This window comes from Erythrolamprus reginae, chromosome 3, assembly GCF_031021105.1.
Source record: "Erythrolamprus reginae isolate rEryReg1 chromosome 3, rEryReg1.hap1, whole genome shotgun sequence".
In the NCBI taxonomy this organism is placed as follows: domain Eukaryota; kingdom Metazoa; phylum Chordata; class Lepidosauria; order Squamata; family Dipsadidae; genus Erythrolamprus; species Erythrolamprus reginae.
The window spans coordinates 32,284,060-32,311,092 of NC_091952.1; the positions used below are offsets into that span (position 1 = coordinate 32,284,060).

Sequence of the window (27,033 nt, forward strand, 5' to 3'; positions counted from 1 at the left end):
GCTAGGATTTATTTTCTGTATAGGTCCTATTTTCAAGGAAACGATATATAGAAGCAGATACTTTTAAAATTAACTTATGGGAACATTGTTCAAAAATATCCTTCATCATGTCCAATGTTATATATTTTGCTTCATTGTGTATTACAGTCAACCTTTCTAATGCCGCAACTCCTTAATCAGTTCCTCATGTTGTGGTGACCCCCAACCATAAGTCTAGTGCCAATTCTCCCAATAGAGCTTTAAGCTGATTGGCAGGAAGGTCAGAGGGACACCCCCACTGTAAATGCCTGGTTGGTCAGATTGTAAAAATATGTTCCAAGAAGCCAGAATAGAAGCTTCAGTTCCTAACACCCTGGGACATTTGTCTTTTCCCATGGTCTTAGGCGACCCAAAGGGGTCCCAACCCCCAGGTTAAGAAGCACTGGTGTATTAGGAAGTCATTTTTTTCTTCTTTAAATAATACCTGTAATTCCTTCTAATTCCCTTTAGTATCCAACCTTCAAAGTCTCATGCTATCATTTTTATGAGAATTAAGATATTAAGATATTTTAATCAAAACTATTAAATCTCCATTATCGTTATTTATCAAAAATACAGTCATGTCCTTAGATATGCCAAATTCAATACAATATCAATAAATCACAATTTACCTCTGAAGAGAAGTATCCTCTTGATTCTCACCTTCTTTGTTGGACTTCCTGGCACTGATTTCATGCTACAGATATATAAAAATGCCTTCAGTTAATGTTCCTTAAATACTTATTCAAGCAGTAAATCATCTTTCTCCCATTTGATGTCACCTAGATAAATTGGGATCACACATCTCAGATTTCCCAGTCAGAATCAAAAACCTACCATGTTACAGAAGGTTTCATTAAATAAAGGAACTCATCTCTGCTGCAAAAGATTGTAAACAAAGATTGTAGATTTGGCCATATCTTTATAAAAGGAGAGATGTGTTAGTACCTAATTTGACTAGGACTAAGTACACAAGATAGAAGTCCATTTCAACTGCAACGTTTTGACCTGGACATCATAGAGCAGTGATGGTGAAAAAAAATTTCCCTCAGGTGCCGAAAGAGTGTGCGTGTGAACTATCGCACATGTGTGAGTGCCCACATCCATAATTCAATGCTTGTGGAGGGCGAAAACAGCTTCTCTCACCCACCCACCCAGAGGTCTTCTGGAGGCAAGAAATAGCTTGTTTCCCAACTTCTGATAGGCCCAGTAGGCTCGTGTTTCATCCTTTCCAGACTCCAATGGCTTCCCTGGAGATGAGAGAGGGTAAAAACACCCTCCCCCATCCCTCTGGAAGCTCTCTGGAAGCCAAAAACACCCTCCCAGAACCTCTGTGTGAGCCAAAAATTAGCTGGCTGGCACACACATGCATGTTGGAGCTGACATAGGGCAATGGCTCGCGTGCCAGCAGATATGGCTCCACATGCCATCTGTAGCACCTGTGCCATAGGTTCACCATCACTGTCATAGAGGGATGTTTCCTTTCCATATTGCAATACATGTACCTCTTTTCGCCTCCAAGAAAACCACCATCTTCCAACTTTCTTGGGCATCTTCTCTTTCATTAATCTATCAATAGTATACTGAAACAACAAGAAAGATGAAGAAATGTTATGGTGAATTGGTTTGAATCCAAAAGCTCTTACAATTTTAATTAAGAATCGTAATAGTCAATTATTGGATAATCCCTAACCTCCAAATATGTCATCAATACCAAATATTTAATTCAAGAATGAGGCAACCAGCTCACAACTTTCAATGTTCCCAAGAATAAGATGTCACAGACATATGAGTATTGCTGTAATTGGTTCAATAGCATGAAGAAATTCAGGACAGCAAAAAATGCGAAGTCAGAAGAGATGTTCAAGCTTCAAGAAGGATAAAGGATGGCACTGAACTACAAAGTCTATTCAGTGGAGTCCTAGGTGCTCTCTCAGTTGTTTGTCTGCAGATGTTTCATTAAGGGACTAGGTAATATCAGTGCTAATAAGTATGAGATTTGTACCTTGTCTGCATACAATAGCTACTCTGTACCACTAGCTATTCAGATTATCTGTCAAACCCCTCTAGCTTGAATCTACAACTATTTTCTTTAAGTTTGGGAAGACATCCTAATGCATTGACAAACTTTCTGCACTGACTTACAATAAATCTTTTTGCCGTTGAATAGTGTATTGTCTTTATTTTAATAATGGTTACAATTGCATTTTCAATTGCTATAAAGATTGAAAGAGACAATTGTTTATTTTTTTTATTTTTTTTATTTATTCTTTGTCCAATATACAATACATATGAGAGAGAATATACATTATGAATATATATATAAAAATAGGAAGTAAAAAGAAGGGAAGTGGATAGGAAGAGAATATATATAGAGGAGAGAATATATAAGATAAAAGAGGTAAGAAAAGAGAATTGGACAGGGGACGATAGGCACATCAGTGCACTTATATACGCCCCTTACTGGCCTCTGAGGAATCGGGAGAGGTCAATCGTGGAGAGTTTAATGGAGAAGTGTAGGGGATTGGGGGTTGACACTATTGAGTCCGGTAATGAGTTCCACGCTTCGACAACTCGATTGTTAAAGTCGTATTTTTTGCAGTCAAGTTTGGAGCGATTGATATTAAGTTTGAATCTGTTGTGTGCTCTTGTGTTGTTGCTGTTGAAGCTGAAGTAGTCGTTGACCGGAAGGACGTTGCAGCGTATGATCTTGTGGGCAATACTTAGATCGTGTTTTAGACGCCGTAGTTCTAGGCTTTCAAGGCCCAGGATGGTTAGTCTATTTTCGTAGGGTGTTCTGTTTCGAGTGGAGGAGTGGAGGGCTCTTCTGGTGAAGTATCTTTGGACGTTTTCGAGAGTGTTGATGTCTGAGATGCGGTGTGGGTTCCAGGCAGATGAGCTGTATTCGAGAATGGGTCTGGCATAGGTTTTGTAGGCTCTTGTGACTAGTGTGAGATTGCCGGAGCAGAAGCTGCGTAGGATCAGGTTAACAACTCTGGAGGCTTTTTTGGCGATATTGTTGCAGTGGGCTTTAGCACTTAGGTCATTTGAAATGAGTATTCCGAGGTCTTTTACTGAGTGTTGGTTGGTAGTGAGGATTTGTTTATTCAGTTCATATAAGTGGTTTGGATTCTTTTTGCCGATGTGGAGGGTAGAGCATTTGTTGGTTGATATTTGAAGTTGCCAGGTGTTGGACCAATCTGAAATGAAGTCAAGGTCTTTTTGAAGAGTGAGTGTGTTGTCGGTGGTGTTGAAGAGTTTCACATCGTCGGCAAAAAGTACACAGTTGCTTACGATATTATCGCAGAGGTCATTGATGTATAGGATGAAAAGAGTAGGACCTAGTACGCTGCCTTGGGGAACGCCGCTTTTGACAGGGACAGGGGAGGAAATGGCACTTCCGATTTTGACAACTTGTTGTCTGTTTGACAAGAATGCGGTAATCCAGTTGTGGAGGAGTCCTGAGATGCCGTAGGATTTGAGTTTTAGGAGAAGTTTGTCGTGAACCACTGAGTCAAAGGCTTTGCAGAAGTCGATATAAATTGCATCAATGAATTTTCCTTGATCAAGTTGGGTAGTCCAGATGTTTTTGCAGTGGAGTAGTTGTAGGTTGCAGGATAGTTTCTTACGGAATCCAAATTGTTTTTTTGATAGTAGGTTGTTAGATTCTAAGTAGAGAGTGATTGAACTATTTATAATTGATTCCATGATTTTACAAGGTACACAGCATAGTGATATGGGTCTGTAGTTGTCAACTAGTGATGGGTCTCCTTTTTTGAAGATGGGGATGACTACTGCTTTTGACCACAGTTTGGGGAGAGTGCTGGTCATGAAGGAATTTTGGAAGATAATGCTTAGAGGTTCAGCTATGGCAGATGAGAGTTTTCTTAGGAAGTATGCACAGAGACCATCTGGACCGACAGATAGGGAAGGTTTGAGATCACGGATTGCTTTTTCAACGTAGTCTGTGGTGAAGATGATTTGGCTTAGGTTATTTAATGAGTTAGGAGTGCGATTTGCGAAGAGGGGGAATGAGTTATTACTGTTAACAAAAACGGAGCCAAAGAAGGAGTTGAAAAGATTTGCTTTGGATGGGTCGTCGTGGTACTCTTTGTTGTGTGGTCCAATGAGAGGTGGAATAGGTCTGGAGTCGTTAAGTTTGTTGTTGACGAAGTTGTAGAAGGCACGGTTAGATTTGGAGCGTAGGAGGTTTTCCTCTTGTTTACTGCGGTAGTTCAGACATTCTACTTTTATTTGTTGGCATATTCTTCTGTAGCGGTTTTTAAAGTTGTTTACAGGACCTTTTTTGTTTCTACGCCAGAGGGATCTTTTTTTGGTTTGTAGTTTCTTTAGTGAGATGGGAATGTTGTTTTTCTGTTTTCTTCTAGGAGGAGTAATTGGAACATACAGATCTATAAGTCTATTGATTTGGAGTAAGAACGTGTTGTAGAGGTCATCGATGGAGATGCAGTTGGAGAAGAGGGATTGCCAATTAATAAATGAGAGACTGACGTCTATGAGTTCGTAGTTAGCTTTCCTGAAATTGTACTTAGGTGACACGTTGTTCTGTTGAATGTTATGATGGCGTAGGTTGAGGTTGAAGTTGATCATACTATGGTCGCTGTTGGAGAAGGGTTCTATGATATGCAGTCCATAAATAGCACTTTTACTATTGCAGAAGATGAGGTCGAGGCAGCTGTTGAGTCTGGTGTTGTTTAATACTAATTGTTCCAGTCCCAGGCTGGTGACGGTGTTGTAGATGGCGGTATGTATAGGTTCGGTGGAGCATTCGTTTGGTCAACAATATATAAGAGTTTTTTCTTTTTCTTTTTTTTTTTGTTCCTCCTTTCAAGAAATTTAGGGAATTTTATTAATACACTTATTGCCATTCTATTTGTTTTAACCACATACATTTTGCTTCAACCTGTTCAAGTTGATTCTCAAAGAATTAAATCCATTTTTCCATCGATCCATCATCTCCTAAAGCCTGAATGTATTTGCTTATATCAGAATGGTTTTAGATACAATATATAGTGGTACCTCTACTTAAGAACTTCATTCATTCCGTGACCAGATTCTTAAGTAGAAAAGTTTGTAAATAGAAGCAATTTTTCCCATAGGAATCAATGTAAAAGCAAATAATGCGTGCAAACCCATTAGGAAAAAAATAAGAGCTCGGAATTTGGGTGGGAGGAGGAGGAAGAAGAAGAGGAGGACAGTCACTGCCGAAGGAAGAAGGTGAGGTGAGGGGAATCAAAAAAATCCAAAACTTTAAGGCTTTAAAAAAAATGTCCGGGCTTTGTGCTGTTCTCAAATTTCCTGGGAAATTTTTCCAGGCTTGGGTTCTTAAGTAGAAAATGGTTCTTAACATGAGGCAAAAAAAACCTTGCACACCCGGTTCTTATCTAGAAAAGTTCTTAAGTAGAGGAGTTCTTAAGTAGAGGTACCACTGTAGTTTTAAAGTGGAGTTAAACAAATTCATAGATAGTCTCTTTCCCCCAAAATAAGACATCCTCCAATAATAATTGGGCTTTTGAATGCATGGCAATAAGGCCAAATGCTTATTTCAGGGTTCAAAAAAATATAAGACAGGGTCTTATTTTGGGACAATAATGGTATTAAGACTATCTATGTGGTGATTGCTCTGTGTGTATTTATAGGATCCAAGGTACCACTGTACTACATTGACATAGTACAGTGATCAGTGTTCCCTCTAATTTTTTTGGGGGGGGGGCGGAAAAGTATAGTGTCTGAGCGGCAATCCCTTCAGGACTGGGCGGCACACAAATAATAAAAAAATTAAAAATAAATAAACAAACAAACAAACAAACAAATAAAAAACCCACCCTGTTTTGCCTCAGAGAATTTCAAAATAAAATACTGTACTGTGTGTCTATAACAGTGAGCTCATAATAGGGCAACTCTATCAATATCAAAATGCCACTTAAATAGTTGAGCTAGTTTCAAACTAGATTTTGATTTTCTTTCTCTCTTCCTTACTCCCATTCTTTTTCTTTCTCTTTTCCTTCCTCTCTTTTTTCTATCTGTTTCTCTCTCTTCCTCTCTCTCTCCTTCCCTCTCACTCTTTCCCTCTCGGCTTCTGGGCAGGTTTGGAAAACTCTGAGTTGATGATGATTTTTAAGTGAGCGATTGCTCACTGCTCAGCTTAGAGGGAACTATGACAGTGATGGCTAACATTTTCTAAATTGAGTGCCCAAAGCACATGTGTGCACCCGAACCCACAAAATATAATTTGCATATAGGCCCCATCATGTATCCCCCCTGCATGTACACACAGGGCCCCTACATTCACCCTGTCCCCCCCCCACATGCATGCACCCCTGCATGTGCCCCGCCTCCCATGAATGCATGGCAAAGACCCGAAGACCAGTGGGAGGCACCCATGCATGCATAGCAAAGCTGAGCTGGGGCAATGGCTTGCATGCCACCAGAGAGGGCGCTGCACACCACCTCTGACATGCATGCCATAGGTTCGGCACCACAAACATAGTGTCAGAAATCACAAACTGAGGAGATAAAATTTAAAAATAATCCAGGCAAACTAAATATTTTTTTTCCTGACTCCTATTTTACATTAAGGACGTTTTTAACAGAGCAAAACAACAGCAACCTCTGTGTGGCTTTTACCTGGTCCATGATTTGGAAGATGAGAAATAAAAGAGCTTTTGCTATCCAAAGCTGATAAACTCAAATACAAGGCTCAAATACAAGATTTTGGAAAGATTAAAAAGAAATGATTTTTAAAGAGTTAGAAATTGGGAAATGTTAATGGTACGTTGCTTAAAATTTACTATTATATGTGTTTTTTCCAAAAAATGGAAAATATTCAATGTAATCTACATGACAGGAATTTAATGAAATTTGCAATATTAAACTTTAATCTATCGTAACTATTAAGGGCCTAAGTTAAAGTATTTTCTATTGTTAATAAACAAGAAATGGCAAAATGATGAAGGTGGAACTATGAATACTAATGTAGGTGGAAATACTGCCTTTGTAATCTACAATATCAAGTTTAACTTGTTTTTGTACTTCGTTATATAAATACAAACTTTGAATCATAGAATATTTGCAGTAGAGCATCTTACTTCTTTAATTTCTTATTGTAGTATTTGTTTTTACAGATAAGCAATAGCTTTTCACACTTTTAGTTTATGCAGTTCTGTCCTACTTTTTAAAAATACATGATGAATATGTTTTATTTGGGGAATAAATCTAATTCATATGTTAACAAGTAACAAGAAAAAAATAATTTGAGCATTATTGTCAAATTCTGGAAAGCTGGTCTACTTATATCACATAATTGTATTAGGTCTCCCTCCATCAACCTTTTCCCCACTTTCTACACTTATTTTCATGATTATTAATTTTGAAGGTATATCATTAATACAGTTTGTGTATGTTGTTCTCCTGTTAATTAGTTTAGCCACCTAATTTGAACATTACAGTGACAAAATTCAGATAGCAGACCATTTCACAACTTAGCTAATTATATGTCTAAAATATATGACTATCATTATCTCATAATAAGTTATAGTGTCCTATTAAATGTTTTAAGAACTCCTGGGAGTACACAATATGTAATTAAATTTGGATTGGTAAAATAGAATATGGAATATGGAATATAACTTCCAGTCCTAGCACCTAATGTTTGATCAGAAGATTAACATCATGTCCTTAAATGTTGTCTGGTGGGACCACGGAGAAGGGCCTGCTCTGTGGTGGCTCCAGTCCTATGGAACCAACTTCCCCCAGAGATTTGTATGGCCCCCACCCTCATGGCCTTTTGAAAGGTTTTAAAAACACAACTCTGCGGGCAGGCTTGGGGCCGTTGAGCATTTACACTCTGCTCTGGCCAGTAGCTATGAATGCATGATGTAGGAATGCTTATTATTAGAGGTTTTATACTGTGTTTTTATAACTGTATTTATTTGTGTCTTTTAGTCTCTTAATCCACCCCCACTTCCACTTGGAGAAGGGCGGTCTATAAATTTAATAAAATAAAATAAATAAATTAAAATAAAATAAAATGTAAACACCTATCTGGGCAAGTAAATTGTCATTTTTATAAATGCATCTTACAAGTGTGATTATCATTCTCTGGAAGTGAGAGAACTAGAATCCATAAAAGCCGTACAGAAAAAAGATCATTTTAATAAATGATGGATCTAATAGCATTCAAAAGCATTAAGATAACCTGAAACTTTGGATAAAAGGTTTTCTTCCCAATAGATCTGATTAATTAGTCTGGTCAATAGTTGAGATAATACCAATTAGTTTATTAGGGTAAAAACTGCTTACCTTACTAGAGGTTAAGAAATTATATTACACCACTCTTTAAATATTGAAACATAAACTAAGAAGTTATATTTCATTAGTAAACCCAAATTCACATGGACTTACTTTGGGAAGATTCTTTTGGAATGCCTGTAGTGAGAGAACCATAGGAGCTGCAACTGCCCAATTGTAGTATCTGCAATTAGAGAGGGGGACAAAAATCAATCTGTATATAGCAGTATGACAGTGAAGTAATAGATGGAAAAGTATCAAGACTACAGAACTGAAAGATGATACAGTACAAATGGATGAAAGTGTGTAGATGTTTAAGCACTGCACCAAATTATTTGCTACCATTAAAATACCACAAAACAATGGCAAAGCCCAATGTTTCAATCCAGCCAGACTCAACTAAATCTCATTGTTTCATTAATATACTAGAAATCTGCAGGTATAATAATGATAATAATAATAATAATTATTATTATTATTATTATTATTATTATTATTATTATTATTATTATTATTTATTGGACTTGTATGCCGCCCCTCTCCGAAGGTATATGTGTGTCTGTGTCTTAAATATACAGTGATACCTCGTCTTACTAACTTAATTGGTTCTAGGACGAGGTTTGCAAGGTGAAAAGTTTGTAAGACGAAACAATGTTTCCCATAGGAATCAATGGAAAAGCAATTAATGCATGCAAGCCCAAAACTCACCCCCTTTGCCAGCTGAAGCGCCAATTTTTGCGCTGCTGGGATTCCCCTGAGGATCCCCTCCATGGGAAACCCCACCTCCGGACTTCCGTGTTTTTGTGATGCTGCGATTTCGCTGAGGCTCCCCTCGCGGGGAAACCCCACCTCTGGACTTCCGTTGCCAACAAAGCACCCGTTTTTGTGCTGCTGGGATTCCCCTGCAGTATCGCAAAAATACAGAAGTCTGGAGGTGGGGTTTCCCATGGAGAGGAGCCTCAGGGAAATCCCAGCAGCACAAAAACGGGCGCTTCGCTGGCAACAGAAGTCTGGAGGTGAGGCATCCCAGTGACAGCAGCTTGGGTTTGTAAGGTGAAAATAGTTTGGAAGAAGAGGCAAAAAAATCTTAAACCCCTAGTTTGTATCTCGAAAAGTTTGTATGATGAGGGGTTTGTATAACTGAAATAGGTTTCATTATATGTTTTCATAAAAAATTAAGTCTGGTTTCCTAGCTAGCCTCTAGAATGAAGGCTTAGCCTATAACAATGATGGCAAACCTTTTTTTCCTCAGGGCATGCACGTGTGCTAGCGTGCATGCGCGAGTGCCCACACCCATAATTCAATGCCTGGAGAGGACAAATACAGCTTCCCCCACCCCACAGAGGCCCTCTGGAAGCTGGAAAGTGCCTATTTCCCAACTTTGTTGGGCCCAGTAGGCTCATATTTCACCCTCCCCAGGCTCCAAAGACTACCCTGGAGCTGGGGGAGGGTAAAAATGCAATCCCCTAAGCCTCTGGAGGCACTCTGGAAGCCAAAAATGCCCTCCCAGAGCCTCTGTGCAAGCCAAAAAGCAGCTGGTTGGCACATACATGCATGTTGGAGTTGAGCTAGGACAATGGCTCATGTGCCAGCAGATATGGCTCTGTGTGCCACCCATGCCATAGGTTTGCCCTCACTGGCCTATAACATTTCAGTCCAGCTTTTGACAAGCCAATTCGAGCTATCTTCTATCATGGTTGCTGAACTCAGTTTAGGAAAGTGTATGAGCTTTTATTCTCACATATAGATCTTTTATTTAAAAAAACTTTTGGGGAATGATTGGGAGACAGAATACTTAAAAGGGGGATGCCGTTCCACTTTCATACAAAATTCATTAATTCAGTAATAGTGCCTTGTTGTTCAGTAACAACAACAAGGCACTATGTTGTTCAGTGCCTTGTTGTTCAGTAACAACAACAAGGCACTTTAAGGAGTGCCTTGTTGCTGTTAGTTGTGAAGTCCTGTCTGACCCATCGCAATCCCATGGATAATGTTCTTCCATGCACTAGCATTATTCTCACAGAATACAACCCAGCATTCACTCATGCATACACATACATGGCCTTGGGGAACACAAACACCACAATTGAAAGTGGCATTTCTACTTACTTATTTTGGATCTGTATTACCAAGTTTGGATCTTCAAGAATTGCTGGATTCTCTGTAAACTCCTGATAGGTCACTATGTGCTTCATAAACTTCTCTGCTAAAGTAAATGGAAGGCAATATATTTATATTTACATTTCGTTGTTTTAAACTGCCCATCTCTCTCCAAGAGAAACACTTTGACAGATATTTGTCTCCAAATTCATTCTGTGACTGGATATTATTTCTCTCCTCCCCCCCCCCCCAATAAATACACTGCTCAAAAAATAAAGGGAACATTTAAAAAACAGAATATAATTTCAAGTAAATCAAACTTCTGTGAAAGTAAATCAAACTTCTGTGAAATCGAACTGTCCACTTAGGAACAACACTGATTGACAGTCAATTTCACATGCTGTTACAAATGGAATAGTTGTGCAAATGAAATACTCAATGAGAATATTTCATTCATTCAGATATAGGATGTGTCATTTGAGTGTTCCCTTTATTTTTTTGAGCAGTATATTTCCTTTAGAACAACTTTATCAGATAATACTGTAGAATGCCAACTCAAAGTCAGTTCTTCATAAAAACTCTTACAGTACCAAATCACATTGCCTCCTTTGCCTCTAAAACAGTGGTTCCCAATGTGGACCCCTGCCCCACAGGGGGACAATTGGAACCTTTTTAAAACCAAGTTAATGGCCTTTTAGGCTTTCTCCATGTGAGTAGGAGTTCACTTTTGAATAGTTATTTATTTATTTATTGTTAGAGTTGAAAGGGACCATGAAGGCCATCGAGTTCAACCCTCTGCCCAAGCAGGAACCCTATAGTACACCAGTCAAGTGGCAGTTCAATCTTCTCTTAAAAATGTCCAGAGTGTTGGAGTTCACAACATCCGCTGGTAGGTTGTTCCATTGGTTGATCGCTATGACCGTCAGGAAGTTCCTCCTTATCTCCATGTTGAATCTCTCCTTGGTCAGCTTCCAGCCATTGTTCCTCGTCCAGCCCTCTGGTGCCCTGAAGAATAAAGTGATCCTCTCCTCTCTGTGACATCCCCTCGTATACTTGTAGACTGCTATCATGTCCGCTCTGGCCTTCCTTTTCTCTAGGCTATCCATGCCCAGTTCCCTCAGTCTCTCTTCATAAGTCTTGGTTTCCAATACCTTAATCGTCTTGGTTGCTCTTTTTTGCACCTTCTTAGAATGATATGTCATGGAGGGGGAATCAGAATTTTAGAGATTAAGTGGGGCATGGCCAAAAACGGTGGGATCCACTGCTCTAAACATACCATGAGTTAATTCTCCATCATCTCCAAGACCTCCACAGAGAGACAAGAGAATGGGGGTATTTTCCATAGGTTCCAGCAGAATATCTGCATTGCTGTCACCTGTCACACTGGCCAGCGCGTGGGAAGGAGAGAAGATTCCAGGGTCAGATTGTGACTGTGGCCAATTCAACTCAGCATCACTGAAAACCAAATAACAACAACAACAATAGCATGGTTTAAAAATAAGTTTCCATCTTTTTGCTTTATTTATTTATAAACACACACATCTAAAATGCCATATGACTTGTAGTGGATTTAAAAAATCAACCTTAATATAGGCATGTGGTCTCACATTTACTGAAACAATTTGCACATAAATCATAATTTTATGCTGTATACCAGGAGGTAAAAATGGTTAAAAAGGTTTTTTTAAAGGTTCCAATGATCAGCTGTGACAATCAGCTGTGCCGTGCGATCATCGGAACCTTTCTTTCACTTTTCTAAAGCATTTTTACTACCAGTTCTGGAAAATAGCTAGTAAAAATGCTTTTAAAAGTTTTTTTTAAAGGTTCCATCGATTAGCTGTGACAATTAGCAGTGCGGCGTGATAGTCAGAACGTCTGTCTGTCTGGAGGATAGAAGGGAAAAGAAATAGTATAAGGGCAGACTAGATGGACCATGAGGTCTTTTTCTGCCGTCAATCTTCTATGTTTTTAAAAAACTTTTTCTAAGTATTTTTTACTACCCGTTCCGGCAAATAGGTAGTAAAAATGCTTTAAACAGTAAAAAAAAAAAAGTTCTGAGGATTGCAAGCACAGCTGATTGTCAGAACCTTTAAAAAACTTTTTGAAGCATTATTTTTACCAGTAGTTAAAAAGTTTTTTAAAAGTTGGCCATGCCCACCCTGCCACATGAATCCACCACCAACAAGCCATGCCCAACAAGCCATGCCCACAGAATCAGTAGGGAAAATGTTTGAATTTCACCACTGCCATAAACCTGTGTTATGGATTTATGGAATACAGATTTCATTTTCTCTAATGTGGTAATAAGATATTAGGAACCCAAATGATTAGTTTCAAGGCTTCTGGAGTTGTCCATTGCATATAACCTTTAACTATTGGCAGATTGAATATCCTGCTCATATTTCCACTTTTTAAGGACTTTAATATGCAGAAGCTTCGATAGCATCTCTGGTGACTACAACTAAATTGTTTAGACCACTGGAGGCAAACCTATGACATGTGTGCCAGAAATGGCACACAAAGCCATTTCTCTAGGCACACCAGCAATTGCCCAGTGCTCTTCTGAGTTCTAGCACAGACATGGGCATTGGCCAGCTGGTATTTACATGCGCATGAGTGCCAGAAACTGGAAGAGCAGCACCCTGGCATGCATACGCATGTTGGGAAGCTAAGCTTCTGGTTTCCAGCGCACACATGTACAGCAGTCAGACTGTCTTCATGCATGCATGCGCACCAGAAAACAGAAGACCAGGGAACTGCTCTTCCGGTTTCCGGTGCTCTCATGCATGTGCACTGGGGAGCTGCTCTTCTGATTTTGGTGCTTCCCTATGCGCACACATGTGCTCACGTGTTGGCATTAGATGCCAAAAAGGTTCACCAACAGTGCTTTAAACCAGTGTTTCCCAACCTTGGCAACTTGAAGATATTTGGACTTCAACTCCCAGAATTCCCCAGCCAGCGAATGCTGCTTTAAACTATGGCTTAAAATGAAGGTTAGAAAAAACTGTCACAACAATGAAACATGCTACTCTGCTATATCCTCGGCTTCCTTTTGATGAATAATTTAAAACAAAAGTTATGTGGCTCTTTATTTATTTATTGGACTTGTATGCTGCCCCACTCCGTAGACTTGGAGTGGCTCACAAACATAAATAAAAAACAACATACAATAACATATCTGATCCAATTAATATAAATAATTAATCTTAAAAAATGATGCTAAAAAGACTAAAACATTAAAAATCATTCTTCCAGATTCAAACCACAGACAGACCAAACATTCATTGGCCAGGGCCTAGGGTCTATTGACCCCAAGCCTGGCAGCATAAATAGATTTTCAGGTTCTTGCGGAAGATGAAGAAGGGGCTGCAGTACGAATCTCTGGGGACAGCTGATTCCAGAGGGCCCAGCCCCCACAGAGAAGGCTCTTCCCCTAAGCTCCACCAAGCGACATTGTCTAGTTGATGGGACCTGGAGAAGGCTGACTCTGTGGGACCTAACTGGATGCTGGGATTCATGTGGCAGAAGGTGGTCCCATAAGTAATCTTGTCCGATGCCATGTTAGGCTTTATAGGTCATTACCAACACTATGAATCACGTCTGGAACCCAATTGGTAGCCAATGCAGTCTGCGGAGTGATAAAGAAACATGGGCATACCCTGGGAGGCCCATGACTGCACAGCTGCGTTCTGCACAATTTGTAGTTTCCAAACGCTCTTCAGAGGTAGCCCCATGTAGAGAGCATTGCAGTAGTCGAACCTCGAGGTGATAAGGGCATGAGTGACTGTGAGTAGACACTCCCTGTCCAGATAGGGTGCAACTGATGCACCAGGTGGACTTGGGCAAACGCCTCCCCCTCACCACAGCCGAGAGATGATGGTCCAATGTCAGCTGTGGTTCATGTGTTGGTCAATTTCTGCATTTTGCTTTGGTCAAGACATTCAAGGCTCTTTCCTACTGTAACTTGAATTCAATAATTCTAATCTCTCATCTATAGTTTGTCCAAAGAAATCAGAAACAATAGCCATACCTCTTCGGGAAATAAAGTGCTAATTGCTCCGCATCCAAGTTTGAAAGGTCATCTAAATAAATATCACTTGGTCCCAGATGAGGGTTTTTCTTTAAGGAACCTCAAAGAAATTAAGAAATTATTACAGTAGCCCAGGCAATTTAATGAAAAAACTGTATTTCTATAGACCAGAGGTCTTCAAACTTGGCGACTTTAAGACTTGTGGACTTTAACTCCCAGAATCCTCCAGCCAGCATATTCTCCAACCAGCTATGCTTAAAGTTGCCAAGTTTGAAGACCTCTGCTATAGACATTTCTGTAATCATTCACTCTAATAATGAAGACAGCTCATCCCCACCACCACCACCCCCACCCCCAAAACTCTCAGTGAATACCTATATACTATATACATTATTTTTAAAAAAAACATATTCAAGGTGGTTTCAATTTTTGATGACTAGATAAACATAAAATTGTCAGAATTTTACGTGACGACATATTGCCCAGGTTATCTCCCACTCTTTTATCCTTTAAAAGCAGTCCTCTTACCCAGAGCATTTAGGAACAAATATTTTTAATTACAAGTCCGCAACTGGTTTTGTTTCCTTTGATACGTCATTATATGTTTCAGTGCAAATCACTGCATTTATTAAGTGCATCATATGATCATTAAATCAGCAGTTCTCAATCAGTTAATCGCAACCCCTTTGGGGGTCGGATGACCCATTAATAGGGGTTGCTTAAGACCATCGGAAAACACATATTTCTGATGATCTTAGGAATGAAGTCACCACTCTTCTATCCGTTTCCAAGTGGGACCACCCACATGCAAATAGACTACTGGAAAAAAAATCTATACCATGGGAACTTCTGAGCATGCACAGAAGCTGAATTTCCAGCACTGTGTATGTGTCACCATCTCGTTTTGAGCTTTTTCTTGCATTTTTAAAAAATTAGCACTGTGCATGTGTGTGCGCGAAAAGTGCACGCGCACCCATGAGGCACAGCCATGCAGTGCAGGAGGAAATGAACCAGGAATGAGGTACGTTAGAACCCACTCAAGTTTCTTAATTTTATTATTTTATGGTTGAGGGTCACCACAACATGAGGAACTGTATTGAAAGGTCGTAGAATTAGGAAGATGGAGAACCACTGCATTCAGCAAATCTGGCTTCTCCAACTGACTTTTCTTGTTTCACACAGAGCAGGGAAAGTCACAATGGTGATCCCATGACCTGCAGGATGCTGTCACTGTCATAAATATTTGCTGGTTGTCAATAATCTGAATTTTGATCATATGACCACGGGGGATATTGTGATGGTTGTAAGTCACTTTTTTTTCAATAAATGGTTATAAATAATGGACTATCAGTACCACGTACTGTTTTGGTTGGGTTTCCAATATATGAAGATAAACCAGCAATGTATGTTAGGAGAAAACAGTAATATTACTGTAAGAGTTAGGTAGCAAATGAGCTAGGCTGCAATTTAGCTATATAAAGGAGAGAGATGTGCTGCTCTCTGTTATATTCTGAGGTTACATTCTGTAGTTGCATTCTCTTGAGCTGTTCGTTGCATTGCGTCTGTTCTGTTGCCTTACATTGTATGGTTGGTTATATATCTGGTTAGTATTAATATCTGAGTTGTGTTGCAATATACAGTGTTCCCTCGATTTTCGTGGGTTCGAACTTCGCGAATAGCCTATACCACGTTTTTTCAAAAAATATTAATTAAAAAATACTTCGTGGGTTTTTTTCTATACCACGGTTTTTCCCGCCTGATGATGTCATACATCATCGCCAAACTAATAATTTTTGCAAATCAATTAAAAAATAATTATTATTATTGTTAATAAATAATTATGTTTATAAATATCAGGATCACTAAGTGTCATATTCAATGGTGAGTATCAGTAATAATGGTGAGTAAATTGTTGTTAAGGGAATGAGAAATGGTAATTTAGGGGTTTAAAGTGTTAAGGGATGGCTTGTGATACTGTCCATAGCCAAAAATGGTGTATTTGCTTCCGCATCTCTACTTCGCAGAAATTCGACTTTCACTGGCGGTCTCGGAATGCATCCCCCGCGAAAATCGAGGGAACACTGTATTGTGAAGAATATACTATACTGGTGTAAAGGTATTGCTGTTTTAATAGGAGAATAAGCTGTATATTATATCTGCTGTGTGCAAATGAGATAATATATGTAATAGTATATGTACTTGCTGTGTACAACTGAGAGAATATACGTAATACTATATGTACCTGCTGTGTGCGACTGAGAGGAGATATGTAATACTATATGTACCTGTTATGTGCGAATAAGAGATGTATTATGGACTGTATTATAATTACTGTGTAATATTATAGAGATATTGTATATCTTGTAAATAATACCTTTACTATATGTTGGCTTGTGTTATTGTCTGAACAACCACCACTGCCACATGTATTCTGGTTCAATTACAGTATTTCTATCATTGGCTGTTAAGCCAGTGTGGAGTGCTGACAAGGACTACCTGTACTTGATTTAGGAGTCTCGGTAGTTTCTATAGTTGGGTATGGAAAAGGGCTGGGATGGACAAAATGTGTTGAAGAAGATTAAAAGTGGAACACCTTCTCCTATCCTCAAACTATAAATAATGTTCAAGATTCTTCAAGAGAATGGGAAATGATTCCTCACTGAGTTCCAAGTACATTTGGAAGGCTCTGTTCTAGGTTGATCAAGATAGCAAAAAGAAACATTCTCTTAGAGTTTGAAGATGCCCGTTACCCTTTGTTGATAGACTCCCCAGCTATGTTGTAATAGCTTTCCATCTCCACTTACTCCTTCTCTTCTCCTGGTTCACCTCTGGATCGCTGCAGGGTTCTATGCTTGACAAAGGTTTCTTCAAAGAAGGCACTTCCAAATCTGGATATGTAGTCTGCACGTCTGTCTCCTTGATAGAATTTGATCTATCATCTTCTGCAATTGCTGTTGCTACTTCTGTATCTCCTGGAAGTCCACAATCAGGGTCCACTTGATGCATAGCCATGCAAATGGAAGGATAGGGGTCTTCATCTCCCAGAAGTCCACTTCCAGAAGGAAAAACAGGGGTTGGCTTAATTATGCGAGAAGATGCTATATCATCAGAGTCTGTTGTTCCCAGATCACTTTCTGAGCCAGCTGTAATAGCCACAAAGTGACTTGTCTTGTGCATAGGAATAACAGTAGTTGGGTCATTGGCTGCTGTTGCAGAGCCATTCAAGACAGGTTTGATTGCTTCTACACGGTCTGATTTGCTCATCTTGAAAAGAAAAAAACACTTGTGTTTCACAAAAGATATAAAACAAAATGCTTTGGGGGACACAATTGTTTCCCCCCACTTCTTCTACAGCTGTTTATTATTGCATCATAATAATATGATGTATATATAACATGTATACAAGATACTACTGCCAAATGTGTAATTTTAATGGAATTCAAACCAAGATTGAAGAATGCTAAAACAATGCAAAGAAATGAAATAACTTTTTTATTTAATTTTAATATTAAAATTGATGTTAATTTTTTAAATATTAAAAATATTAAATATAAATAGTGTGTTCTTGAAGTATCTTCCTTTGTATGAAAAAGAGATAAGACTCTTCATAAAGTCACACACCTGGATTTAAATTACTTTCACTTGCAATTATTTGTTAATTTATGATTTATTGATATAAATCAGAAAACACAGTCTAGGGTCACAAGTAGATTCCAAACTTATAGTCTCATGGATCCTTGCTGAGTGAAGTTGCTGAAAATTTTTCCCACTCTGAAGCAACGATAATTCCAAAATGTAGTATAAACCTTAAATAATCATAGGTTAACTAACTGCTAAGAACTCAAATATTAGACCTTTTTATAGATATCACCCCTTCAGGTATGTCTGTAACCCAACTACAGATTGGAATGGCATAAAAGTCTAGTAAATCTATCCATCCATCCATTACCAGGAAAAATATTAAAATACCAAAAACTTTGCCCTGGTCCATCTATGGGATACATCCCTGCCTACTTTATATTATTTATTTGTGTATTTCAGTTCTTGTATCGACCACTCTGAAATATCAGGTATATTTTAGACCATCCTGTTATAAAGATTATAAAAGGAAGCACACATATAAACATGTGGGTATTCTTTTTTTATGATTATGATAATAATGGAAAATATTTTTGCATCTATACATGTAAGACATGAAGCTATGCATCTCAGAGATCCTTTATCTATAATACCCACCTCTGGCAGTCTTCCCCAGGACCATTGTAGCTGGGATTCAGAGCCTAGAGGAAGTTCAGGATTTCTGATCTCCAATTCAGAGTCACTTTTTGGAGCAGATGAACAATTTTGAGAAAGGCTGGGGAAGGGAAATAAAACAGAAAACTTTTAGTAGTGATAGTGGAGAATGCTGGTGATCTAACTTATTGAGTCTGTCTAATCATTGAGTCTGTCATCTTCACCTCTATAACTGTCTGGTTTGGTTCTGAAACCCAACAAGACTGACACAGACTTCAGAGAATAGTCAGAACTACAAAAAAAAACAATTGCTGCCAACCTCTCTCCCATTGAGGACCTGTATATTGCACGAGTCAAAAAGAGGACTGTGAAAATATTTACTGACCCCTTGCACCCTGTTTGAACTCCTACCCTCAAAACATAGCTACAGAGCACTGGACACCAAGACAACTAGGCACACAAACAGTTTGGTTCCTTTGCATCTCTGCTATATTTACCTCTGCAGGGGATCTAGCTCTCCATCAGAGTATGGATGTACTTCTTGAAGTTGTAGAGTCCCAGCTTCTTGTTGTTGGGCATCTCCAAAGGAGTAGTACAGTGTGTTACTGATGAGGAAAGATAGAATGAAGTTAGGTACAAAGACACCTCTATTGTGATAGGTGATATTCATGTGCATAGACCAAAAAGTACATTGCGATGGAAGAGCATGTTTTGCGTGCGTGCATCACTTCGCTTGCCTGTGTGCACGTCACTTCCCGGATGTGCATCCCCTCTGCTCATGCACAGTTTTTTAAAAAAAAGCTTCTGCACATGTACAGAAGCAAAAAACAAGAATGCAGCGCCTATGGCACTGCTGAGAGAACTGGCTCGGGGATGTGGCAGAATGGAATGGAATGGAATGGGAATAGAATAGAGTGGAGTGGAGTGGAGTGGAGTGGAATGGAATGGAATGGAATGGAATGGAATAGAATAGAATAGAATAGAATAGAATAGAATGCTAAGCAAGCTTTTCTGAGGAAAAAAAGTCTGCAGCCAAAGGCTACATTTCCCCATCACCTCCTTTTGCATTTGAAGTGCAAAAAAATAATAATATTGGAACCTTGTTTGCAAGGCTAATATTTTGTTAGTTTAGCATTGCTTTCATTGAGAAGGCAAATCCTGAGCACATATCAAGAGTTCTCTGACGTATCTTTTATTCCCTCCATGTCACTTGTGAACTGTAACATCTATCTATCTGTGGAACCTTTAAGCTATTATGAAAATTTGAACAGACCTGTTTCTAAAAGCCACAGAGCCAGTTCTCACCTCTTGTCTTTTGTCTCAGATTATCACTCAGCAAATTCCAAGATCACACCTGAGAAGTTGTGCATGAGAAACCTTGAGAATTTCATAAGAATGAATTCATTTAGATTGGAAAAATGACACAATTAGAAGGGTGTGCCTTATTTGCATTCAGAAAGAAAACACAAAATCTGAGACATTACATTTCTATTTGAAAACAAGAAAGTAAGACAAATGCCACTCTGCCACCCAGAGACACAAAGCACATTATAGCAGAATATATTAAATTACACATGCATAAACATTGTGGGAGAAATTAAGATTTTGAAGTGCTACAGACCAGTAGTGGGTTCTAAATCTCATTGCTACCGCTTCCTGCATTCTCGCACGCGTGCGATACTTCTGCACATGCACAGAAGCATCCTGGATGGGTGGGCAGAGCCTTCCATTGCCACTGCTATTGGTTCACTGAATCGAGCTGAACTGAGAGCAACTCACCGCTGCTACAGACTTAAAAATCTTAAATTCAGCATCCTTTCTCCCTGTGGGCCTCATTATTTTGAAAAATAAAAAAGACAATCAACCATGACACAAATACTCATTAGACAAGATCAAGTAATCTGAAACCTGAGTATCTGCCAAATGTCCCTTAAAATTCAATAATATATTTCAAGAACATTTGATCCTCCAAATTATATGCCAACTGATAGTTATTTCAAGGTGTCAGAGTATTGTCCAACTTCCTATTCCCCCATCAGAATAGGTAGAAAATGAAAGGTTTTCATAAAAACCTATGAAGAATATATGGAGGACTGATTACACTCAGTTTGGTTGAACATAAATTAGATAGGATTTAGGGTACCAATATTGAACCCACATCTTATAAAGATCATGTACAGTGATCCTTTCTAATAAAGATATGCAAATTTCATAATTAAAATCATGGAAGGCATTTCTCTCTGCATTTAGGGCAAACAACTAACCCTAATTTTAGAAGAACTGTTTATTTTGGTAGGTTATCTTTAAATGTTTCATTCATTCTATTTATTTATTTATTTATTTATTATTTGGATTTGTATGCCGCCCCTCTCCGAAAACTTTATTGATTTCAGATGAGAAACAAACCCCTGGAAGTTAGCAGGCCAGTTTATTTATGCACTTATTTTCACAGAACTAATAGCTGCTTCACATGTCTCTCTTAACTTGCTTTTTCAATATATCAACTGAAATATTGAATATAGACAGTCCTCGGCTTAGAACTGGTTGTTTAGTGATTGTTCTCAGTTACAACAGACTTTGGTACTTATCACCCAGTTCTGAAGACAGAAATTATGTGACCACTTGGCTACTATCCTGCATTTAGGGCCATCTGCAATATCCCTTAACCTTATTTTTTTTACAGTTTTGTCTAAAACCAGTACTTACTTCTGGTTTTTGGCAAAACTGGACCAACTGCCATAAAAAGGTTTAAAAAATTGAGTCAGTTGGAGGGATAACCTGTTTTATTACCTGTTTTATCACTTATGATCTTGATCTACAGAGTTCATTAGGGTTGTATCTAGACGGTGAAGGTCCGCAAATTGCCGGCACTATCAGAATGTGCCAGGAGCACACATGCATTCACATGCTCCCGGTATGAAATTCGACTTCTGCGCATGTACAGAAGCCGAATCTTATGCGAGGACATGTGCACGCGAGAGATTTTGCCCATTTTTGCCTGTTTTTTGCTTCTGCGCATGCGCAGCTCCATTTCCGCTACCAAAACAGCGTTTACCACCGTTCTGGGCGCTGCGCACTCCTGCATTTAAAAGACTACCTGTATAGGTAAAGCAAGGACACTGGGTCTAGCAGATCAGCAGCTAAATGAAAAGGGGAATAAATTCAAATAAAAATACTTGCCATCTGCAATAAAAAAAGAATCTCAGAAACAGCAAATGTTTGAAGACAAGACAGTTTTAGTGTCAGCTTGGTATACACTCTTACTTGGAAATCAATAATTTTCGCTTCTCCTCCAGAGATCTCTCACTCTCGGTCCCTTCTTCTTCCGATGTTGAATCTGCGGATGATTCTTTTTTCTTTGGCTTCTTCTTGCGCCATCTTTTTTTACGAGCAGCTGCATCTGAGCCCAGGACATCAGAGTTCCCATATAACTTGGCAGATTTGGCCACAGCATCGATGCTTTTCTCCGTGGGGATGGGAGACGTGCACAAGAAGCTTGGGATTCTCTCCTGGGAGACAGATGGCACAAATCTGACCAGTTTCTCAGCCAGGATTCAGTCAACTTTAAGCCATAACAATCAAACGGCAAACTCAGCACCAAACATAGATCAAGGATTGCAGACTAGAACTAGTCCAGGAGTCTCCAATCTTGGCAACTTTAAGACTTGTGGACTTCAACTCCCAGAGTTCCTCAGCCAGCAAAGCTGACTAAGGAACTCTGGGAACTGAAGTTGCCACGGTTGGAGACTCCTGGACTACATATTCTGATTTTACAAGACCTATGGATAGGTTTCACCCCACGCCTGCCAGGGAAAAATCAACTCAATTAGCAAGGGAAAAAGCTGCTGCAGGAGCTAGACTTTCTCTCTCTGCCATATATATTTTTTTACATTATTAACAAACACTTGGAAAAGATTTTAAAATATTTGTTTCTTGGGACTAAACAAAAAATGCAGAACATGCAATATGTCATCATCAGCAACTATTTTGAAAAAGATCCATCCTCCTTTTTTTATCAAGATAAACTGTCTAGACCTTAATTCAACGATGAGCATATCCCTTTGGATATTCTTTGGACTTTGGATATCTCAGAGGGGAAAATTGCAGTGATGTTCTCATGTTTTCTCAGCGAAGACAAACCCTAGCAAAACCTGAGAAATCAATGAGAAATTTGATTTTGGTAAGGGTTTGTGTGTATGTGTGTGTGTGTCACACAACAGGGCTTCAGAATACCATGCCAAGGTCAACGACTACTTCAGCTTCAACAGCAACAACACAAGAGCATGCAACAGATTCAAACTTAACATCAACCGCTCCAAACTTGACTGTAAAAAATATGACTTTAACAATCGAGTTGTCGAAGCGTGGAACTCATTGCCAGACTCAGTGGTGTCAGCCCCCAGCCCCAAACATTTCTCCCTAAGACTCTCCACGATTGACCTCTCCAAGTTCCTAAGAGGCCAGTAAGGGGCGTACATAAGTGCACTGATGTGCCTATCGTCCCCTGTTCAATCTTCTTTCCTTATCTCATATATCATACATTTTCTCTCCTTTCCTCCTACTTCTCTTCTTTCTTACTTTCTATCATTATATATATTACTTAATGTCTATTCTCTTTCATATGTATTGTATATTGGACAAAAAATAAATAAATAAACCCAGTGTCTCTCATTTACACTAATTCTAATTCGATTCTCACTGCCCCCACCCTCCTTGTCTTTTGTAAGAATCTTTATTTTATTATTTTTATTAATTTTTAACAAGTTTAACATACACACAACATAAAACAGTGCATAGTGAAATGTGCCCACCACCCAGACACACACACATACCCCATCACCAAATCGGGGGTGTTTCTTATATAATCCTCTTGACCCAAGAGCAATATATCTATTTACATATTATAGATTGCAATTTATTTCTTGTAGCTTGGTCTCGGATTCTGCTCATCATATATCGTCTTACCTTGTCCCACCGTACCATCACCCCATCAGTTGCCTTTCATAAGAATCTGAAAATGCATTTATGCCGTCAGGCTTGGGGCCACTACATCCCAGCCTCTGCTCATTGAATGTGTAGGAGGTGGTAGTATGAATGTGAATGTTTGATTTTTAAATGTTTAGCTTTTTAAGATAATTTTTAAATTAATTATTTCTATTAATTGGATTGGAAATGTTTTATAGATTGTATTTTTTTTATTAAAATGTGAGAATGTAATTTCACAACATTATTGAAATGTTGTGAAACGCTGTGTGTTCAATAAAATGAAATGTTCATTTTATTGAAATGTTGCGAGTCCACGGAGAGGGGCGGCATATAAGTCCAATTAATAAATAAATAATAATAAATCTAGGTACACCCACATTACACCGATCGTCCACAAACTGCACTGGCTCACGATTGGAATCCGGACGCAATTCAAGGTGTTGGTCATTAACTTTAAAGCCCTACATGGCTTAGGGACAGACTATCTTCAAGGCCACCTTCTACCACATAGCTCCCAGCAACCTGCAAGGGCCCACAGAGTGGGTGTTATCCGGGTCCCATCAGCTAAACAGTGTTACCTGGTGGGTCCATGGGGGAGGGTCTTCTCTGTGGCTGCCCCAGCTCTCTGGAACCAGCTATCTCCTGAGATTTGGACTATCCCCTCCCTACTGGCCATCTGGAAAGCGGTAAAGACCTGGATTTTCTGACAGGCCTCAGGCCCTTGATCTTATTGGGGTAACCAGTGAGATCCAGCAAGGAATGGTATGCAAGGGTTTAATTGTTATAACTGTTACATACATACATACATACATACATACATACATACATACATACATACTTGTTTTCGTAGATTTTCACGGGTATATGTATGTAGATTGTTCTGAGTTCGGTTTTTGCCCCGTGTAATATTTTGCATGTCTATGCGACATTTCGGTGAAATCACATTCACCATCATCAGGCTGAAGTTGTAAGCTTCGTGCTGCTGTAAATATAGTTCGTTTGCAATTGCCATTTGTTCCTTATAAATAGTGGTGGGGGTGGAGATTTGGTTTGAATGTAGCAAATAGATTGGGTGGCTATGTTTAAATGATTTGATTGGTTGGTGGAATCACATTTAGTTGAAGGATTGACATGGTGATGATTATGATATGTTTTTTTGTTTAGGGCTGGTTTCCAAATTTCTGGTAGGCGGGACGTGTCATCACGTTTATTCATACAGAGGGGGTGTTTTTCTATCTCTATGGCTTCCATGATTATTCTTTTATATACATGTTCTGTTTTGGAAAGTAATTTAGAACAAGGACAGAACTACCAGCCTGAAGATGACAAGTGGGACCTCGTCGAAACGTCACCAGAAATTTCCAAATCCTACACGGGAATAAACCCGAATATGCCAAGACCGTCATGGACTTCAACTCTCAGCCTTTTGGGAAATGAACTCCAAAGATCTTGAAGTTGCCAAGGTTAAGAATCAGTGGTCAGGTCTACTAAGAAGTATGTCTGAAAGAAATGTTCAGATGCCTATTTATGTCATGTAAACATGCCCACCTTTTGTTCTTCTGACTCCTGGACAAAAAAGGCTTCTCCATTGTCACCCAGTTTCATATGCAGATTGACTGGCTCTCCATTGATTTCTATGTCAACCTAATAAAAAAAAAGGAAAGGTCAGGGTTTTTTAAGCCTAGGAAACCATTTCTGAAAAAAAATCCAACCACTTCCTGTATCAGAAATTGAGCATGAGAAAATGGATCTGGTCCACACACATTAAGAAATAAAGAGACCCAAATCTAAGTGTATTCAACAGCCTTTCTTTCATGGCAACAGAACTAAGATATCAATGTTACTTTTGTGTTTTTTAAAGAGGAAATAGGCGTTGATTGCTTACCTGAACGCCTCTTCTCGTACGGTGAGCGGGTACAGCAGTCACATGGGTTGCTCATGTCCAATCCGGTGGAACTGAGCCTAGTGTTAAAAAAGCTTGCCGGATCCGCCCCTTCCCCAGAATTCGCGAATCCATAGACTAGGCTCAGCTGTGAAGCTCTGTAGTGTTCAACTCTTATTGTTAGAGGAAAAAAGATTATAGAAAGGTAAAGAAGACACATACAAGGGCGGGAAGTGACTGCTATACCCGCTCACCGTACGAGAAGAGGCGTTCAGGTAAGCAATCAACGCCTATTCTCCGTACTGAAGGAGCGGGTCCAGCAGTCACATGGGACATACCCAATAGATGGTCCCTAGGGTGGGATTAGATTGCTATCGTGTGAGATAACGGATTGGAGTACCCTTCTGCCGAAGGCAGCGTCCGCTGAAGCGTAAGCATCAATCTTGTAGTGCCTGATGAAGGAATTTGGCGAGGCCCAAGTGGCTGCTTTGCAGACCTCCTCCAACGGGGCTTGAGTCGCCCAAGCGGCCGAGGTGGCTGCGCTCCTGGTGGAATGCGCTGTGATGTTCCTTGGAACTGAGAGGGAGGCCGATTCATAGGCCTTAGATATAGTCCCTCTGATCCAACGGCCTATTACTGTTGAAGACACTTTGGCACCCATGACTCTGGGGTGATAGGCTATAAACAGTGCTTCTGACCTCCGAAAGGGTCCTGTGCGTTGGATATAGATTCTCAGCGCTCTAATGAGATCCAGAGTGTGCCATCTAATTGCCAAGGGATGGTCTCGTTGGAGGCAGAAGGAAGGTAGGACAATATCCTGAGTTCTGTGGAACATGGAACTGACCTTGGGTAAGAAGGTGGGGTCCAGTCGCAAGACTACCTTGTCCTGATGAAATTGACAAAGGTCCTGCCTGATTGAGAGGGCAGCCAACTCCGAAATGCGTCGGGCAGAGGTAATAGCCACCAGGAATGCCACTTTAAAGGATAGGTACCTGAGGGACGCCGATTTTAGGGGTTCGTATGGTGCCTGCATGAGGGAATGGAGAACCCGTGGCAAATCCCAGGATGGATACCTGTGGACCTTGGAAGGTCTGAGGTTGGCTATGCCCTTGAGGAATTCCTGAACTTCTGGAAAGGATCGGAGAGGCTGTCTGCGGGGGCCCCCTAGGACAGATGAAATGGCTGCCAGATGACGCCGGAGGGTGCTGGTGGAAAGTCCTTTATGGAAACCTTGCATAAGGAAGGAAATGATTCTGTGTATGGGGATGCACAGGGGAGAGAGGCCTTCCTGGAGACACCACTGGTGAAACTTGGACCACGTGTGGTCGTAGATTCGATTGGTCGAACCCCTTCTGGCCTTTAAAATGACCTCCACTGTATCGGGGTCATGACCACGCAGTTCTAAGTCTCTCCTGATAACAGCCAGGCGGTGAGGTGGAACCACTCCGGGTCTGGATGGAATGAGGGCCCCTGC

At 39.7% G+C, this 27,033-nt stretch overlaps 1 protein-coding gene across 8 annotated transcripts in view; it reads right to left on the reverse strand.

Moving 5' to 3' along the window:
* LPIN3 (lipin 3) overlaps positions 1-27,033 on the reverse strand; it is an 83,841-nt gene that overhangs the window by 14,349 nt on the left and 42,459 nt on the right. For 6 of the 8 annotated variants that reach the window (XR_011558513.1, XM_070744746.1, XM_070744744.1 and 3 more), the window contains exons 3-13: positions 25,226-25,321; positions 21,956-22,200; positions 19,189-19,296; positions 18,695-18,812; positions 17,263-17,722; positions 14,459-14,558; positions 11,705-11,883; positions 10,438-10,534; positions 8,443-8,512; positions 1,524-1,601; positions 651-715 (exon numbers count right to left, since the gene is read on the reverse strand). Coding sequence is in view for 6 of the 8 variants with exons in the window: in XM_070744746.1 (XP_070600847.1) it covers positions 651-715; positions 1,524-1,601; positions 8,443-8,512; positions 10,438-10,534; positions 11,705-11,883; positions 14,459-14,558; positions 17,263-17,722; positions 18,695-18,812; positions 19,189-19,296; positions 21,956-22,200; positions 25,226-25,321 (1,616 nt within the window). In the remaining 2 variants the exon portion in view is untranslated. The remainder of the gene's footprint in view (positions 1-650; positions 716-1,523; positions 1,602-8,442; positions 8,513-10,437; positions 10,535-11,704; positions 11,884-14,458; positions 14,559-17,262; positions 17,723-18,694; positions 18,813-19,188; positions 19,297-21,955; positions 22,201-25,225; positions 25,322-27,033) is intronic. The other 2 variants (XR_011558514.1, XM_070744747.1) reach the window with 1 other exon arrangement.